Below are 18082 nucleotides of genomic sequence, written 5' to 3'. Positions count from 1 at the left end.
CTCGTACTCTGGACTAAAGGTCCTTTCTGGTGCGCTTACCACTCTCGTACTCTGGACTGAAGGTTCTTTCTGGTGCACTTACCACAATCGTACTCTGTACTGAAGGGCATTTCTGGTGAACTTATCATACTCGTACTCTGGACTGAAGGTCCTTTCTGGTGCGCTTTCGACACTTGTACTCTGGACGAAGGTCCTTTCTGGTGCGCTTACCACACCCGTACTCTGGACTGAATGATGTTTCTGGTGCGCTTTTCACACTCCTACTCCGGACTGAAGGGCATTTCTGGTGCACTTATCAAACTCGTACTCTGGACTGAAGGTCCTTTCTGGTGCACTTATCAAACTCGTACTCTGGACTGAAGGTCCTTTCTGGTGCGCTTACCACACTCGTACTCTGGACACTAGTGTCTTTCTTTTGCGCTTACTACACTTGTGCTCTGGACTGAAGGTCCTTTCTGGTGCGCTCATCACACTCGTACCCTGGACTGAAGGTCCTTTCTGGTGCGCTCATCACACTCGTACCCTGGACTGAAGGTCCTTTCTGGTGCACTTACCACAGTTGTGCTCTTGACTGAAGGGCATTTCTGGTGCGCTCATCACACTCGTACCCTGAACTGAAGGTCCTTTCTGGTGCACTTACCACAGTTGTGCTCTTGACTGAAGGGCATTTCTGGTGCTCTCATCACACTCATACTATGGACTGAAGGTCCTTTCTGGGGCACTTACCGCAGTTGTACTCCGGACAGCAGGGACTGTCTGATTTGGTGATTTGCCTGAGGACAGACCCTTGGTGGCACTGTGGAGGATCAGGACATTCCGGGCAAACTGTGAATGAATCATGAGACACAGAATAAATACGTCAGTCAGTGCAGTGTAACCCGAGGCCTGCCCCCTTTGACCACCCTCACACAGAATGCCACTCAGTGCAGGTGCGGGCCGTGGCTGTGTGTGCCAGGACCCTTTTTCACGATGAACGCAGGGAGGATTATGGTATCTAGGCTGCCCTCTGTTTAGCATGAAAGGGCTCCAGTTATTCCCCCCCTCATCTTCCAACACCAGGAATTGGCTTGGTTTCAGCTCCCCCGGGGGTGTGGACTCAAGGACTATAGAGAGCAGGTTGAATTCCCTAGCGTGGTTCGCGATACACAAATGTACATACATGAACAATTCTCTGTGTTTTTAATTGTTTTTTTCTATGTTATGTAATTTTTGTGTACGGCTCGTGCAGTATTTAATTATGTTTTAATCCCTTCCTAATCCTCAAGAAGTCTGCTTCTAGGTGAAGTGACAGGATTGTGAAGAGTGTGGTGGGCAGAGTTGTGGGACAGGTTGAGGGGTGGGAGCGCAGTCCTCAAGGGAATAGCCTTGACCTGTCCACCTCCGCCGGCTAGCAGGTGGCGCAGAGTCCTGTGAGGTGGGTGTTATACCTGCTGCTCAGCCAGTATGAGTGTGCTGTGTGGAATGTTGGTGCATGGTGATGCACTGGAATGTTGGGTGCTTGTGAGTGTCAGTTGGAATATGGGCTGAGCCGCAGAGAGGTTGCTCCTGGTGTACCTCATTACTATAGCTCATCATTGAAACATATTATTGGAACTTATTACTTACCTGGAACCTGGACAATAAACCATCTTACAAAACCTACTCCTCAGCTTCAAGACCATTCCTTGTATTACATCATACGCAAGGGATTCTGTTGCAGCACCCCTCTAGTCCCTGCGCTTCTCTCCTTCGTCTTATCCTGCTTGCTCTCTGTGCCTGGTGCAGTCCCTTTGCTTCTCTTCTGCTTGTTAGCTCGCCTTCGCCTTTTAATGCAGCTCGTCAGATCTCTGAATGTACCGAGTATCTTCATGGCTCCTGAGTGGCCTCTCTCTCTCTCTCTCTCTCTCTCTCTCTCTCTCTCTCTCTCTCTCTCTCTCTCTCTGTCTCTCTGTCTCTCTGTCTCTCTGTCTCTCTCTCTCACAGGCCTATCTGTCTCTTTGGATGTACCCTGTTGTCTCCTAGGTCATGAGGGTCTCACCCTCTCTTTCTGTCTTTCTCTCTCTCTCCTGGGCCATGGGAGGTCTCTGTCTCCCAGGGACCGCCCTGTTATCTTCTAGGTCATGGAGAGTCTTACTCTCTCTTTCTGTCTTCCTCTCTCTCTCTCTCTTCTAGGCCATGGAGGTATCTGTCTCCAAGGGTGTGCCCTGTTGTCTTGTAGGTTAAGGAGCACCTCACTCTCTCTCTCCTGGGCCACAGGAGGTATTTGTCTCTCTGCATGTGCCCTCTTGTCTGTCTCCTAGGTAACGGGGTCTGTGTCTCTGTCTCTCTCTCTCTCCCTCTTTTTCTTTGGCTAAGGGAGGTGTCCGTCTGTCTGTATGTGCCCTGTTCTTAGGAGAGAACAGGGCACATGCAGAGAGACAGGGACCTCCTGGAGCCAATGACAGAGATGGGGTCTCTCTCTCTTTCCCCGCTCTGGCCTCTCTCAAGCCCCCTGACCCTAAACCTCTGATGCCTGTCTACTACTGCTCTTGGGACTCCTCTCTCTGGATGTGGCCATCTACTGCTGCACCTATGTGCACCCTGTCCTTTGCGGGCCCTGGCAGGCCTCTCACTCTCTGACGGTCACTACTGCTGACCTCGGCCGCTAGAATCTTGGGCTCTCTGAGTGGTGCCCTGGACGCAGCTCTTCTACTGCAGCCACAGTGCAGGTCCTCACGCCTGCATCCTCTGATCAGTGCGTAATGGAAAATGATGGAGCCCACCTGCAAAATGTGATGCTCCTAAGTATCCCTTGGAGTGCACTGAGATATCAAACTGTGATTTATGCCCCTAAGTATCACATATCTCACAGAAATTCATTGGCCTTGGGCTAGTCAGGAGTCCCTGAAGAATTGCCCCCATGGTGATGCAAATGCTGCAGGGTCCTGTGTTACACCTCTGCCTCTGATGTGTATTGATGCCCACTGCCACCACCCTCAGTGCTTTGAGGCCACTGCCGGTTTGCTCGGGGGCATAACCTAGACCCCGAAGCATTTACGGCACAGGAGAACCCCAAACCATTCAGACCAAGGTTAATGAATATCTGCGAGATATAGAAGACTCCGGTCCTCAAATCCTAATCTGTATGGGGGGGGGGGGCATCATTTAGCGTTATGCCACTTGGTGTGCTGCCGAGATGGAGAGATGTATGGTCTAGCTGCTAATAGGAAGTGAGGGTGGGGGCAGAAAGGAGGGCAGGGGCAGGTTTGTCACAAAGCCTCGTGTTTCCAGGGTTGATGTTTCTAGCCCTGGGCCTTTTTTGTGTGCAGATTAATGCTTTCTGAGAGCTGTAGTATTGGTTTACTGAACCAATTAGACTAAAGCACCACATCGTAATTTCCAAAGAGAAATCCCAGGGCTGGAAACTCATTGATCTGCCAGCATGGATATACACAGTTAGTGCGTAATTTGAGCCAGTGGTTGCAGATGGACTCTACAGGCATTCATTTTTGGGAGCCAGCACTTATTTTTCCTCAACAGACTTCGATCCAGAACAAGAGAGAGAAAAACACAAAAGACAAAAGGAAAGAGGAAGAGAAAGATGCAAAAACAGTGACAAAGGAAGAAAGCAGAGATGAGAAGGAACCTGCAAGAGTGACATGAAGAGGCAGTCAGGGTCTGGTGGAGGATTACAGGGGCATGAGGTGTGATCAAGACTAAGCAGCCTTAGTAGTCGGTACTCAGACCCTCAATGGCAGCTGCTTCTGGCTTTTAGGGAAAACTTTGGCCCGGCACCTATTCCTTTTCAAATTCGGTTCTGATACAGTACATTACCCCCGCCCGCAAGCCCTCCCAAATCTTCACGTGCCCATGCCTTCACACCATTTTCCCTGTGCTCCTGGCCCCGTGTACTCACCACATGTATGCGAGGGACAGCAGTCTCTTTCCTTTTCTATTTTTGTATCGCGGATGTATCCCAGGTCACAGACAGGTGGGTCGGGGCAGGAGAGGCACTCTGAAAATACAGACCAGCAAACATGTTAGTGCAGTCTCAGAGCAAGGGCATTCTCCTATAGTAAAGCAGCAACACATTCTGTTAAACACATGAGGCGTAGTACGATGGATTGTATCAGCCCTAAAATCTGAGACAGCAAGAGGTGGACTGTATGGGTCCTGAGAGCAGAGAAAGCCAGAGATGGACTGGATGGGCTAAGATCAGAGGCAGCAAGAGGTAAACAGGATGGATCTTTAGATCTGAGGCAGCAAGGGATGGACTTGATGGGTCCTGAGATCTGAGACAGAGAAAGGGTGGCTGGATGGGACCGGGATTTGACCCAGCAAAAGATGGACTGCATGGGCCCTGAGATCTGAGGCAGTGAGAGATGGGCTGGATGGGCCTGGAGATCTGAGGCTGCGAGGGATGGACTGGATGGGCCCAAGATCTGAGACAGCGAGAGATAGACTGGATGGGCCGACATACGCGGAATGGAGTTAAGTCAGTAAATAAATAAAACAATTTACATTGGCCGAGTTGGCAATGCAGCGCTTGCAATGTAAATTGTTTTATTTATTTATTTACTTACTTAACTGCATTCCGCTGTAAATCGGAGTCCACTACCCCGACCCTGTCCCTCCCCCGCCTCACCACCCCGCAGCACTTCCTCGGCGAGCCGCCACTGGAGGGGGTTGGAGTCACGAGCCAGAGTGATGGAGGGGGAAGGAGGGCTGAGGCAGATAGATGGAGAGGGGGGAGAACTGAGGCAGAGAGATGGAGAGGGGAGGGGGCTGAGGCAGAGAGATGGAGAGGGGGAGATGGAGAGGGGGAGGAGAGCTGAGGCAGAGAGATGGAGGGGGGAGAGAGCTGAGCCTGAGAGATGGAGGGGGGAGAGAGCTGAGCCAGAGAGATGGAGGGGAGGAGAGCTGAGCCAGAGAGATGGAGAGGGGGAGGAGAGCTGAGGCAGAGAGATGGAGAGGGGGAGGAGGGCTGAGTCAGAGAGATGGAGGGGGGAGAGAGCTGAGGCAGAGAGATGGAGAGGGGGGGAGAGCTGAGGCAGAGAGATGGAGAGGGGGAGGAGAGCTGAGGCAGAGAGATGGAGGGGGGAGAGCTGAGCCAGAGAGATGGAGAGGGGGGGGGGTGAGCTGAGCCAGAGAGATGGAGGGGGGAGCTGAGGCAGAGAGATGGAGGGGAGGAGAGCTGAGACACATAGACACTGAATGCGTTGTTAGCTGTGATGTCCCTCTTGGACACCTACATAGGCCATGCCTCATCCCTCCAGGGCTCGTGTCCTAGCGCCAAGTGTGCCCCAACCACTCACCACAAGTATATGCTTGGCAGCACGGGTCATCGCTGTGAGCTGGTCGCAGGGTTTCACCGGTCCTCTTGCAGTCTGGCTTATAGCATGAGGCCCCATCACATGTAGTCTGTGGCATGAAATACAAATCAGATGTCAAAGGGTTACACACTGAAGAGCAGGCACCCTAGGACAGGCGCATTTAGCATATTTCGGGCACCCACAAGCGATTAACATGTGATTCCTCGTGTATATAGTGACAAGGAGATTACTACGGGGTAATATTTCTTCGAAACGGCTGTCCCCCACCCCTCCAACCCCAATGTTAAATGATCAGCGGCCTGAGCCCCCACTCTAAGGGTGTGCGCGTGAAACACATGTCGCAGGAATGAATCAAGACAGCAGTTCAGTCTTCCTGCAGTCTGGACCTGGGACTGGCTAGTAATGTGACTGATTAATGCATGAGTGATTTAAGCATGAGTTGTTTTAGTGTGCAGGAATGATATACCAGTGTGGGAGCTAGTAAACCAGGTTAGTGACTCCGCAGAATTTATAAAAACATTATTTTTTTAGGTCCTGGGCACAGAGAGACCGATGTGAAAAAAGGCTTCTTTGAGACGGCAGCTGAGTGACAGATAAACTAGAGTGAATAACTGGCATGGGTGCAAATTCAGGACTGTGAGTGTAAAAATTCAGGAAAAAAGGTTCAAAATATATGACAAAAATTCAGGACAGAAGGTCAGAATTCAGGATAAATTCGGGACAAAAGGTACATTTTACAGACACATCAGAGGAGGTTGCATAAGATTACATAAGTAAAAAGACAACTAACACAAGCACAAGTCAAAATAAGTTTATAATAGGTTGAGAGAACCTTACACTGCATCTGTTGTGTGCAGGAGTGAAACACCTGTTTGCATATTGGCTGCACCTGGGTAACATGCACCAAAATGAAACCTTCACCCACCCCAGAGCCTGGCCCCTGGTGAGGTGACTGGAGCCCATAAACAAAAGCAGTTTGCCATGCCCTGGCAGGAGGTGGCCCAACAAATGTTGTTGTTGTATTACTTGTATAGCGCCCGAATCACCCCACATGGGGTCTCTCCGGTGCTTGTGCGAATACCGCTGTGGAACCCTTCCTGGCTTTTTCCCTGTGAGGCGCCCACTCCTGGGCACCCACAAGGTGCAGCCAGGCATCCTAGTGCTGTTGGGCCGTTGTTGAGATTAAGCAAGCTATTGCGCAGAGTTGCAGAGTGGGACTCCATGATTAGAATAGGCACAAGGTGAGAATTATCAGGTCTGAGGAAATTGAGCCCAAGACCCGCCAAGGCGGGAATTGAACCCTGGTCCCAGGCCAGACCTCTGCATCAGGGTCTGCCGCTCTAACCATTGAGCCACACTTCTCCACAATACTGTCACTGGCCCATTATCATTCTGTATGTAATAACTAGGCCAACATACAGAATGATAATGGGCCAATAGCAGCCTTTTCCAGGTCGGGGAGGTGCTGCTGCAGGTCACAGATTACAGCAGGAGCAAAAGCTGGCCTCTGCAGTGAGAGTTACAGGACTCTCAGGCTGCTTGCAGGGGTCAGCGTGCTCCAGTGTCTGAAATGACAGACAAAAGGCGTACGTGAAAGAATTCTTCATGGACAACGGACAAGAGGCCCAAATTACGGGCAGTCCGTGAAATTTATGGACGGTTGGTCACCCTAAGATAAACATGTAACTGGCTCAGCTGCAGCCCTGCAGGACTTTCAAAGGCGTTAGCCATTTCCAAGAGTCTAGGTCACCTCAGCGGAGCAGCAGGAGCTGACATGCAGTGATCCTGTGTGCTGTGCTGCATGGGTATGACATGTTACTGGAATGCAGTGAATGCCTGCAATGGCTGTGGCCTCCTGGCTCTGTCGGCTGTCTCGAAATTGTGCTGCAATAGCCTTTGGTGGATCTGCAAAAGCTTCTGCACCGTGCTTTGCTGCAAAGCAGTGCTTAATTTGAGCTGGTGATTTCCGGTGCTCAGCATTGGCACTTAATCATCAACACTGGCCCTTTATATGAGCACCAGTTAATGACACATTCATGGGCATGGGGAGATTAAGTGTTTATAATTACTGTTTTAAAGCGTGAACATATCACCCTTTAAGGGTTTCGAGGCACCAGGACTTAATTGCCCAGAGTCACTTGATGCTGGGCAGAGCTGCTGCCAGCGATCAAACCAGGAGTCTTGTGCTCCGGAGTCAGCCGCCCTGGCCTCTGCTCCACACCTCTGCCCAGAATCACAGGATGTTGAGCCAACACTGAGACTCGAACCTGGTTCTCCAGCACCGAAATCGGTGGCTCTGGCCATTACGCCACATCCTCTCCCCACTTTCATGGTTAGTAGTTGTCCTGTTTTAGGCAGTGCTAACAGGAGAAATGGGCCAGTGCAAGCCTCCTTCCGAAAGAGCCGGCTCAGGTAAACGTAGTGGGGCGGGGCAGGGCCTGGCAGGGGGGAGCCAACAGACGATGGAATAGGTATTATTTATTTAATTATACACTATTCCGTCGTCTGTCAACTTACCCCAACCTTCTCCCCCACCACCGTGTTTACCTGTAACAGCCACCATTGGTTACATGTATTTATGAGTAATTTGATGCAAAAATCCAATCTCAGGAGCACAGGAACAACAAGCAGCTGCCAGCTGCTGGTGTTCATGTTCTGTTGCATTTTGAGCTATTTTCGTGGTGCAAAATGCATCCTTGAGGTCATTTTGGGCACAAGGGTGCATTTTGTGCTAAGAAAATAGCGATAAAAACTTGATTACACTCCTTGTGTAATTCTGCATAAGGTCACGTAAATTTACTATAATTTCACTACAGCAAAATACATGAGTAACGCCCAACCTAGGCGGGCAACTAGAGCCAAATTTCGGGGGGGCTGAAAAATATTTCAGGGGGGCTAATTCTTCCAACCACAGACAGAGTGGCTGTAAGAATGGGTGAACACAACAAAAGCCTCATTTACAATTAATGGTCTTTTAAAGACCTGTTGGGTACTCGGGTACGGCTGCAATTAGATGCTCGCCAGCCCGCGAAGATGTGTCTGCCCGGGCTGACACACACGACAGGGGGGGGGGCTGAAGCCCCTTGAGCCCAATGGGTGTTGCACGCCTGGCCCACCCCTCCTCAATAATCAGACTGCTCTTTGGCAAACCCAACGAAGAACCAATGAATTTCCCTTGCCTCCTTCCCTCCTCACCTCCACATGCACAAAAACAGTGTGGAACTTACCTTCGTTGGTGTGACGGGCGTGGGTGCCGGTTTCTTTGGAGAATAACGTAAAAAGAGGTTTGTTAGTTAGATAATGTGATACATAATCCTACACACTTACAATGCTAAAACTAGTTTTGGTGAACAAGGCTGAGCATAGAACACACGTACATGGCTGATGTACAAGAAGTGACCAACTGACGTAGAAACATGCAACTTATTTCCTGTTTAAGCCTCATGAAAAAACGTTATCCTCAATAAAGAATCAGTCACATGTCTGACATGTGTGACGTGTAATTGACTCTGGCCTAGTCCTAGCACTGTTTCAGATGACAGTGCCCTGGTGGGAGGTCTACCCATTTATTTATTTTAATATAGCATTCTTGCATGCTGCCGAGCATGAGATTGGGCCTTTAACAACGGTTGTAGCCTCAAGCCAATTTCAGTATTATTATTACTGTTATTGACGTTTTTCATGCACATTATTAAAGAAAATAACAACTATTTACCACCATCAAATCATTAAACTATTAAAAAATAAGCTTAATGAAGCTTAATTGTACCATTGAAGGGCAGTTGGTAAGTCAATTTTTATTGCATAAAAATACAACTAGAAGATTTTTTTTATGACAGCCTAAGGGACAAATACAAAAAGTAAAGGTTAAGGTGGAAAGTGGAAATCATGAAATGACAGTCAAAAGGCGCCAGTTCACCCATGTAAGGGTAGTATACCAAGGGAATAAAGAGTTTTAAATATCATGGTAACCATATATTGTGGCTTAAATATTAAAAACCAACATATAGTGAAGGTAAGTGCATATAGGTCTGCATACGCTTACTCTACCTAACTATGCATATTAATATATCTTCAAGGTACATGGATGCGAAGTTAAGACTAATATACTTATCTATGTGTCCCTTACCTTCATAATACATTGGCTCTTGATATTTAGCCACTTTTTTTGCACCACAATACTTTCGTACGTGATATTCTGATGTCCACCTTTGCAAGTGCCCTGAACCATGCACACCCGTACTCAAGCACACACACCCTTCTATGAAAAAGGAGCCCGACCCACCCACATGAAAACAGTCAAAAGGATGAAAGAAACCTACCGTTGGTTCTGGCACTAAATGGAAAATGAGAAAGAAGAACGTCAGTATTTAATGACAGAAAAACATAATGATATCCAGAAAGCAAATTAGACAGACACCTAATCCCAAACTGCAAGACGTTTGAATCACAGTGTCCCACAGTGTCTTAATTTTAGTGAACTTTGGGGGCATCATATTACCTCTTTTTTGGCCTTTGAGATTTGCCAGTCAGGCTTAAGTTTTGTGATTATCTACAACTCTCCAACCCCCAGCTCTCTCTATGCCTTGCCATGTTGCTCTGTTAAATTTGAACTCCTTCGTTAAGAAATTTGGGTGGGGTCCCCTGCACAAAAAACCTGCCAAAGGCATCTTGTTTTTATATTCCCAAATAATGAGTAAATACCCCTAAAATAATGTCATCATACACCATAGTGCAGCCATCCCCATGCTGCAGGGTAAGGGAGGGGTGTCCTGTGACCCACATGAGGTAAGAGTTGGCAGTGCAGGTTTAGACCAAGTGACACCATCCTTGAGTAATGTGTGTGGTGTCAGGGCAGAGCGCAGACAAATAAAAAGCGTTTGGTCTTCATGTCTGGATAGTCTTCCAGTATTTTGCAGTGTGTGTTCATTGCTGAAAACTGTTCCCATCTCAATTCAATTCCATGCTGTTTTACTGGCATGATTTAAGTGTTTACAAGTGCTGCAATCTATCCTATATTCATAGGTATACATATGCAGGTGAGTATTGCTCTTACATTGTCACATTTTATTAGGTTTGATCTTGTTCTGTTTCATATGTCTGTTTGTGTCAACGTCCAGTATAGTGATCGCCAATACAATAGTTTGTTGGTAATTGCCTTGGTTTGGGATTCTTCACAGTGAGTAGATAGGATATATATATAATGTGTTCCTGGGTACAAGTGGAGCTGGAACGACAGACAGAGATGGGGCACAGTCCCCATCTGGCTCCCTCTAGAGATGCCACTATTTCTATTTACATCTTTGTAGCACATTAACTTCTTTATTGTGTTGTATCAGTGTTTTTGATTTGTACTTGGCTGTCTGTTTCCATATACTAATAAGTTCTCTACGGTACAAAGTCGGTACATTGAGAAAAATGGTATTCACTTGCTATTATGTAGACACGTGTATGGCATGAATAAAACAAACCAATCCAAACAGAGGAAACACGAGCTCCAGTAGCACAGATGGTATAAAACAAAAACGCCAGGGTCCAATGGGCTGCAAACGGAATTTTATTCTGCTAATAGTACTCACTTATCCCCGAAACACCTTCAGCTGTACAATGAAGCACATGGGACGGAAATATTGGCAGAGTCCCTTAGGGAAGCATTGATCGTGGTGCTTCCTAAACCTGCCTGTGATGCCAGGGACGTTCAAAACCAAATGGGAGGCTGACCTAGTGATAGAATTCACTTTTCGATGCCCCACCCATCCCTATTTTCATATGTGAGTTAGCATCATATGACTAACTGATGAAGTGCGTATATATACACGTGTTTGCATTATTCCTGCTTGTTACCTGATTATTCAATTATACGTGTGACAATATTAGTTCCTTAGCTTAGCCTGTGTGCCTCCATTTTGTATATCTCTGAGCCTGCGAGTCGCACTCGCTCATCTGCCCCTCCCGTAGGAATAGAGAATTTCACTAAGGCAGCAGTTTTCGTTTCTCAGCTAACTGTGGCCGAAACTAACAAGTCTCCTTATCAGTAATGTTCTCATGCCCCAGAGACGCTGAAGCCTAGCTCTGCGGCCTTGAGCAAAGATAGCGATGTATCCCTTGCAGGTGCAGATGCCTACTGTGTGAGGACATTGTTCTTCTGTCTGGGTTTCAGTAATTTTCCAGAAGGGGCGTACCCTCATGAACTGTGTTGCATTATAATGTACTGCTGTGATGAAGAGAGTCAGTCCTCTCGGCGCACTCTTTGGGGTGATGGTCGGACAGGGCCCTCTCATATGGGAGTTTGTGGCCTAATAAAATTCAGTTGTTTATTCTTCTCCACTGTCCGGCTGACTTCTTACAGAGTTACTATAGGTGAGTGCGGTAAGTCACTCGGGTGGATTTGAGCCACGATTATCAGATGGCGCCCGAATAGGGACCCCGCGATAAAGATCTTTCTCACCCGTAGGTGGGTAGCAGAAGACCGGGGACCCGCTGGTCGGCACGGTGGGCCCGGGTACCCATCTGATGCCGAGCTTGGTTCTCGCAGCGCTGCCCCACCCTGCTGATCGGGAGAGGTCCCGGTTCGGATCTTACGCCGGGGTCCAGAAGGCGGAACTTGGAGCTGACCATGTTGGTCCTGGCAGCCGGAGGTGGAGAACGGTAGAGGTCGGTACCGCCTACGGAAGGTGAGTGGTCCACCTGTGATTGTTTAAGGAACTGGAGTGTTCCGGGAGACTAGGGTGTCTCCAGTGGTTTGAGGAGCCGGTGTGCTCCTGGGGCTAGTGTGCTCCGGGGAACTCAGAGTGCGAGCAGGCGCTCTGACAGACTTGACGAGGTTGGGAGAATATTTGGATATATTGTTTGTAGTAATCCGACCGGGTGGTACTGTGGTGAAGGCGTGGCTCATTACGGGTGGACTCCGGAACTTACCCTGAACTCCTAGAGTGGTGGTTCAGTGGAGGTGAGTCCTGGGTCTCCTGTGGTAAAGTGCGCAGCGATCCATAGTGCCGCACGGGAAGCGGATGTGTTCTCCATCCTCAGAACAGTTAGTGTACTGTTCGGTCTGCGGTAGGGTCCAGGTTCCCCAGGACTTGGTCGACGGGCCTTGTCCCATTTGGTAACACGTGTTTGGAAGAATTTTATATGTGTATGTGTGTGTGGTTCCCTAATGCATATTATGTGTGTGTAAATGAGCTCGAGCTAGCGATTCAAGGTAACGAAGGTTGTGGAGAAGTGTTTATTTCACACCAAAGTAGAGATGCCGTGTTTCAGTAAGTTACGATGTTTTGGATGTTGTTGTCGCGCCTCAGATTCCAGGCTGGCCGAGAGCCAACCTGCACCCCCTGAGGGCACTCCAAGCTTTGATATGTATATCAAGTATGGATTGCCCCCGATTTTGTTTGGCACTTTATGGCATCGATATACAGCTGACAATGTGGATTTACAATGGCCCTTGACAGGCTCATTCGAGGCAGCTAAATTGGACTATTTGCAGGACAAATTGTTTGCTAGGCGTAGCCGTCAAAGCATGTTTGACTCTTTAAGAGTGTGGCAGAAGGAAGCCAGGGAACGTAAGTTGAGAGAAGAGAAAGCGGCTCTTAAAAAGTCCGCGCAGACAATGGCGCAGAAAGCAAGAGAACACACCAAGAATGAGAATGAGCAGCGTTTGGAGCGCGCAGACAGGCTTTGCAGGTTGAAAGAAAATAAAAGTTATGTCGTACGAGAGGACGAACAGGATGAGATGGAAGATCTTTTGAGTACTCGACCCCCACCACCTTATGCCCCGCAATCATTGTATCCCTCTCTACCGGCTCCTGCCTCTACTAGCGGGGTTCCGGGTCCACTGGCAAGTGCCCCGCACCAACATGGCGCAGCGATTTCTGCTTCCCCACCCCCGACGCCCCTCGTTTCCTTGCTCCCGGCTACTTCACCCGCTCCCTCCCAATTTTCTCTAGCACTCCCTACTGTTTCAGCTAGCACCACCCCTAGTCAGGAGATGTCAACGCCGAGTCGAGGCGCAGGTAGCGGACTGCTCTCACAGGTACGGAAGTTGCTTACGCGTTCTACGGTTGGTTTGGATGAGAAAAGTATAGTGGCCAACCAGGCATGCCAGTGGGCTAGGAATAACATTTACTCGTTTGAAGACATTTGGTCCACAATGAAAGATTTTGAGCCTTTGATGCAACAGCATGCTTTGTGGCATATGGCAAATGTATTAATATCGCTATGGGAGCAGGGGTATGGAGGTGTGGCTCCGGCGACTTTACGAGACATACAGAGCGGAGCCTATAGAACGAATACTGGGGTGAAGGAGGTGATGCGTAGTCTAAGCGCTTTACTACAGTATAGGAATGAATTGCCCTCTGCAGGTGTGCCCCATTTTCCAGGTATACATCCGATGCGTGAGGTGCACCCTATCTTTCATCCCGAGATACCCGAGATGGTAGATCCGGTCACGAAGGCTGTCACCAGGAACAGGGTAGATGCACATTTCCAGGAGCAATGGGTGTACACACCATGGAAGAGAAGTGAGGTACTGGCTTTAAAAGCACAGTTGCACTTTTAATCCAAGCAATGGGTCAAGATTCTGGCATATATCAGACAGGTGTCCCCAAATTTGTGATTCTACTGCATACAATTTAACCATGTGCGTCAAATATGCCTCACCCCACACCACAAGCATCGTATGTTTGGAAGAGTACCCAAAGATTGCCATCGCTGCAGGCGGATAGATGAGGGGTTTTAACACATGGTGTGGGACTGGCAGGTGTTGCGACCCACATGGATGTTGGTAATGACAACCACATCAGAAATAGTGGACCAGCATATACCGTGTACACCTGAACCTTGTCTTCGGAGGCTCATGATACAGACTAAACACAATAAACTAGTCTGTAGATATCTGCATCCGGCACTAGTACTATTTAGGAGACGTATATAGCAATGGCTTGCATCCCTGAACGTGGGGTTGTGGCCAAAAGACTTACTGAAGTGGGCAAGGGCAGCAGCCGGTCACTAACAATGATTAGGCTGAAGGAAGACCTCATGCTCATAGGGCTAATGTAGGATGTATATGTTGGGAAATCAGAAACAAAGAATGGTGTCAGCCCTCCTGAAACGTATGACTGAATCATGCCATTGCTTCTGCACAGAATTCTGTAGATACACCTTGTAAGGACTGCACTGATGTGTTGGGTGGTGTGGGAAAGTGGGGGGGGGGTGGTACTGGTGCTGTGCACATGCTAGAAACACATGGCGCATAAAACTGTATGTTTACATTGTTGCTGTGTTGTTAAAATGTAATTAAAACAATTCAACAGCAAAAAGAAAGAAAAAAAAACTTTGCATGTATGGCATTTTCCTATTACCATGTGCCCACGCTTCGTAGTACATGCATGCACGCCTGATGCTTTAGTATGCAAATGCTTGGGTTGGTTTTTATAGCAGATTAAAGTCATAAGGGACATGAAGACCAGATGATATGCATAGATTAGGCAGCTTATGTTTGCGTCTTTTAGTAGAAATCTGAAGGTTAATGCTTCTGACATGGCGACATCTTGCTTCGTTGTGTACATGGGAACAAGAGTTGGGCTAAGGCAGCAGCAGTGTTTAACTCCTTGTTCCTGTATAAAGTTGTATGACACTTCCAGGACAACAATGTGCGATCATCCGGACCCAACACTAGGCGGCGATCTATGCACAGATATGAATTCAGCAGCCCACATGCCTCGAACATGACTTTTATCACATCATTCCTCTCCTGATTACTTACTTCTCTCAGCCCCCTCCCCCGGTCTCTTTGCGTTTGAAGTGTATCTCCATCAGGATATGTCAGAAATCGTATACAGAAATATCGCCATACTGAATGACTGCTTCTTTAATATTTTCAGAGCTATTCTCCCATTGCTCATAGATTTTCTTACTAACACCAATGTGGTGATAGTTTTCTGAACGGAATTTAGGACACGACATTGATATCAAACAATACTGTCTACGCTGTATTCTGGTATACAGAGCCTGTCATCTCTGCAGGTCTTGCTGTCTCTCTAAAGGAGGACACACCGCCCTGCTCATTGTTTCTTCACTTCATTTCCGCCGATAGCGGTCCTGAACTTACCGCACTCGCGATGGATGCAACATGGATTCTTTTGTTCTAAACTGGTTTGCAGGTGGAAACCTGGTAGACAATCCGGAGGTGCAGGGCAGGTGTCACACTCTGGTGATGATAAGAGAACATGAGAAAAAAATTCAACACCCATGAGACATGCAGTCTAAACACCACTGTGTGACTCCTTACTAGATTCTCACTAGGACTACAATAAGAAAGAGACTGCGACTGAATCTCTGCCAGTCAGAGAGGGCAGTCGTGCTAATACACACACACACAGACACACATATATATGCCGAAAGCGCTTGTGAGAGTGAGATTAAAATCTTTTGTGCATCTATCTTCGGAGTGCTGCCTCCTAATTCCCAAGGATTGTGGGGAGGGATTGTCGGAGCTGACATTGACGTCGGGTGCACCCCCGACTGGCAGGCACCCGCCTTGGAGTGCGACAGGCTGGTGCGAGTGGAGCTGGTATATATATATATATATATACATATATATATATATATATATGCAGTTTCCAACTTTCTCCCACTAGTTCATAGTGCTCTTTAGTTAGTCTTTGGAGCCCCCACTCACTCACAAGCTTCTGGTTCACCCTCCTGTCTGGGAATTATATTTACAATTTTCATTTGTACCACCGTAAATCACTAAAAATATCAGGAACTATCATCCAAATTAGAATGTTCCTTAACTTGACGAACCTTAAAAGGCTGACGGCCCAACCAGCGTGGAAAGCCATAGACCATGCCAGTGGTGAGCATTTAAGTCATTGAGCCATCCTGGTTGATATCATTTTGTAGATCATGTTAATTGTGGCACTCTAGGTCCCTCCAACCAACCCCAGGGTTACCACAACTGCTGCCCTTACCCACTAACAGGACGTGAGAGCAGAAATGACAGAGGGCCATATGTATCATCATCCAGATTTGCGATTCTGAAATAGCGATTTTTTAGAAATCGCTATTTCAGAATCGCAAATTGGGATGTATGTAGAAAATCACAATTTTTTTGCTAATCCTTGTAAGTATTCCTTAATTGCGATTAGCATATTGCAATAATTTCCCATTCATTTCTATGGGCCAGGAGGCCCATAGGAAGGAATGTGAAGTTATTCTCAATTTGCGATTCACAATTTGAGAATCGCAAATTGAGAATAATTTCAAGGGTGCAGGGGTGTCCAAAGGACCCCCTGTTGCTCCCCTGAAAGAAGCATGGGTGCACATGTGGCGCACATATACATACCTTAAGGGCATGTATGTGCGTCACATGGCACTTTGAAAAATGCAAAAATGTGCATTTTTCAAGGAATTCGCAAATTCGCAAATTACCACCAACTTGAAGTTGGTGGTAATTTGCAATTTCTTAAGGACAATTTGCATTTTTTTTTTGGCTTCATACATTGCATGCAAGGAATCGCAAAATTTGCGATTCCTTAAATGCAATTGCAAAATAAGGAATTGCAAATTTTGCGATTCCTTGTTTTGCACCAGCTTTTCTTTAATACATTCCATTTAGCAAATTCGCATTCGCAAATGCGAATTCGGGCGTTTGCGAATGCGAATTTGCTTGATACATAAGACCCCTAGAATCCTCTTATATCATAGAATAAGCCCAAAAGACTTAAACCTACAAGAAGTACTGATTGCTTTCTGAATTCGTAAAGAATGCATTTTATAAAGAGAAATCGGAAAAATGCATTATGCACGCAAAAATGTACAGGGATAGAGGGACATGCCAAATGGACAGAACTTTTAACAATAGACAATAAAAAACATTAAACAGTGAGAAAAAGAAGGAAAACAACACATAAGAGAAGAGTAAAAAGTTAGGGCACGTGTGGGGGATTGGAACTCTCTTTATACAAGAAAATGCCACTAACCTTTTCCCATCATAGTTTTAGATATTATGGCTTGCAAGTTTTGAATTTCAGGTATTTTATTTTTTATCAATTACATTAGATCGCTTTACACCAGCGACCAAACACCAACCATTTTGACAGTGCTTCACTTTGACATATAGCTCGCAACAAGTCACTTAAATCAATTAAAATTATGTTAAACTTACCACATGTGTACGATGCGCAACACTCGTTTTCAGGCTCATGATGTGGTTTGGCCACGAGCCCAAATCCACATACTTGTGGTGTAGGACACGTTTCGCATTCTGACAGTGGTAGAACATGGAAGGAGAAAGAAAACAGTGTCACTTCACATGCAACCCCACCTCTCGCCACCTGCCCTGAATCTAGGGACAGACCCTAGACGCCGTGGACACCACTGAGCAAGCTGAAGTTTATTTACAATTGAGTAGTATGCTCCAGCTGGAACGCCAGAATGTTTCCAGACATGGTAAGGTGTGTGTTGTGCCTGCAAATTCGATATTGTTAAATGGATTTCTCAGGCAAGCTCTTAATTGAACATGTTGAAAACCATGAAGTTTAACCCATACACTGAGAATAGCTGCCTTCTGTTGTTCAAGGGCTGAATACACAACAAGTAAGCTTTGTTCACTTACTCTTTTGTCATCTCTTTGGGCCAGAGGTATGTCGGAATGTCATCAAAAGAAATATCCTCCAATATAAATATTGTTTCCTATATATTGTTTACAAAAACATTGTTCCATTCAGTGTAGATTTTCTATTAAACCTAGTGCGGTACTGGGTGCGATGGGCTGCGACACTGTGCTTGGGATG

The 18082-nt window shown here is 47.1% G+C and overlaps 2 protein-coding genes across 2 annotated transcripts in view; both read right to left on the bottom strand.

Moving 5' to 3' along the window:
* The window catches only part of LOC147701547 (uncharacterized), a 116651-nt gene extending 115983 nt beyond the window's left edge, over positions 1 to 668 (bottom strand). Inside the window, exon 1 of the mRNA XM_086929352.1 lies at positions 641 to 668. Coding sequence (XP_086785478.1) covers positions 641 to 668 — 28 coding nt within the window. The remainder of the gene's footprint in view (positions 1 to 640) is intronic.
* Positions 669 to 688: 20 nt separating this feature from the next.
* LOC147701546 (otogelin-like protein) overlaps positions 689 to 18082 on the bottom strand; it is a 109820-nt gene continuing 92426 nt past the window's right edge. Inside the window, exons 32-38 of the mRNA XM_086929351.1 lie at positions 17455 to 17553; positions 15397 to 15495; positions 9614 to 9627; positions 8519 to 8551; positions 5274 to 5379; positions 3875 to 3973; positions 689 to 825 (exon numbers count right to left, since the gene is read on the bottom strand). Of these exons, the coding sequence (XP_086785477.1) occupies positions 689 to 825; positions 3875 to 3973; positions 5274 to 5379; positions 8519 to 8551; positions 9614 to 9627; positions 15397 to 15495; positions 17455 to 17553 (587 nt within the window). The remainder of the gene's footprint in view (positions 826 to 3874; positions 3974 to 5273; positions 5380 to 8518; positions 8552 to 9613; positions 9628 to 15396; positions 15496 to 17454; positions 17554 to 18082) is intronic.

The sequence above is a fragment of the Lissotriton vulgaris genome, chromosome 7 (assembly GCF_964263255.1).
Source record: "Lissotriton vulgaris chromosome 7, aLisVul1.2, whole genome shotgun sequence".
In the NCBI taxonomy this organism is placed as follows: domain Eukaryota; kingdom Metazoa; phylum Chordata; class Amphibia; order Caudata; family Salamandridae; genus Lissotriton; species Lissotriton vulgaris.
Note: the sequence above shows the minus strand (reverse complement) of the source record. Positions and strands in the feature narration are given on the sequence as shown.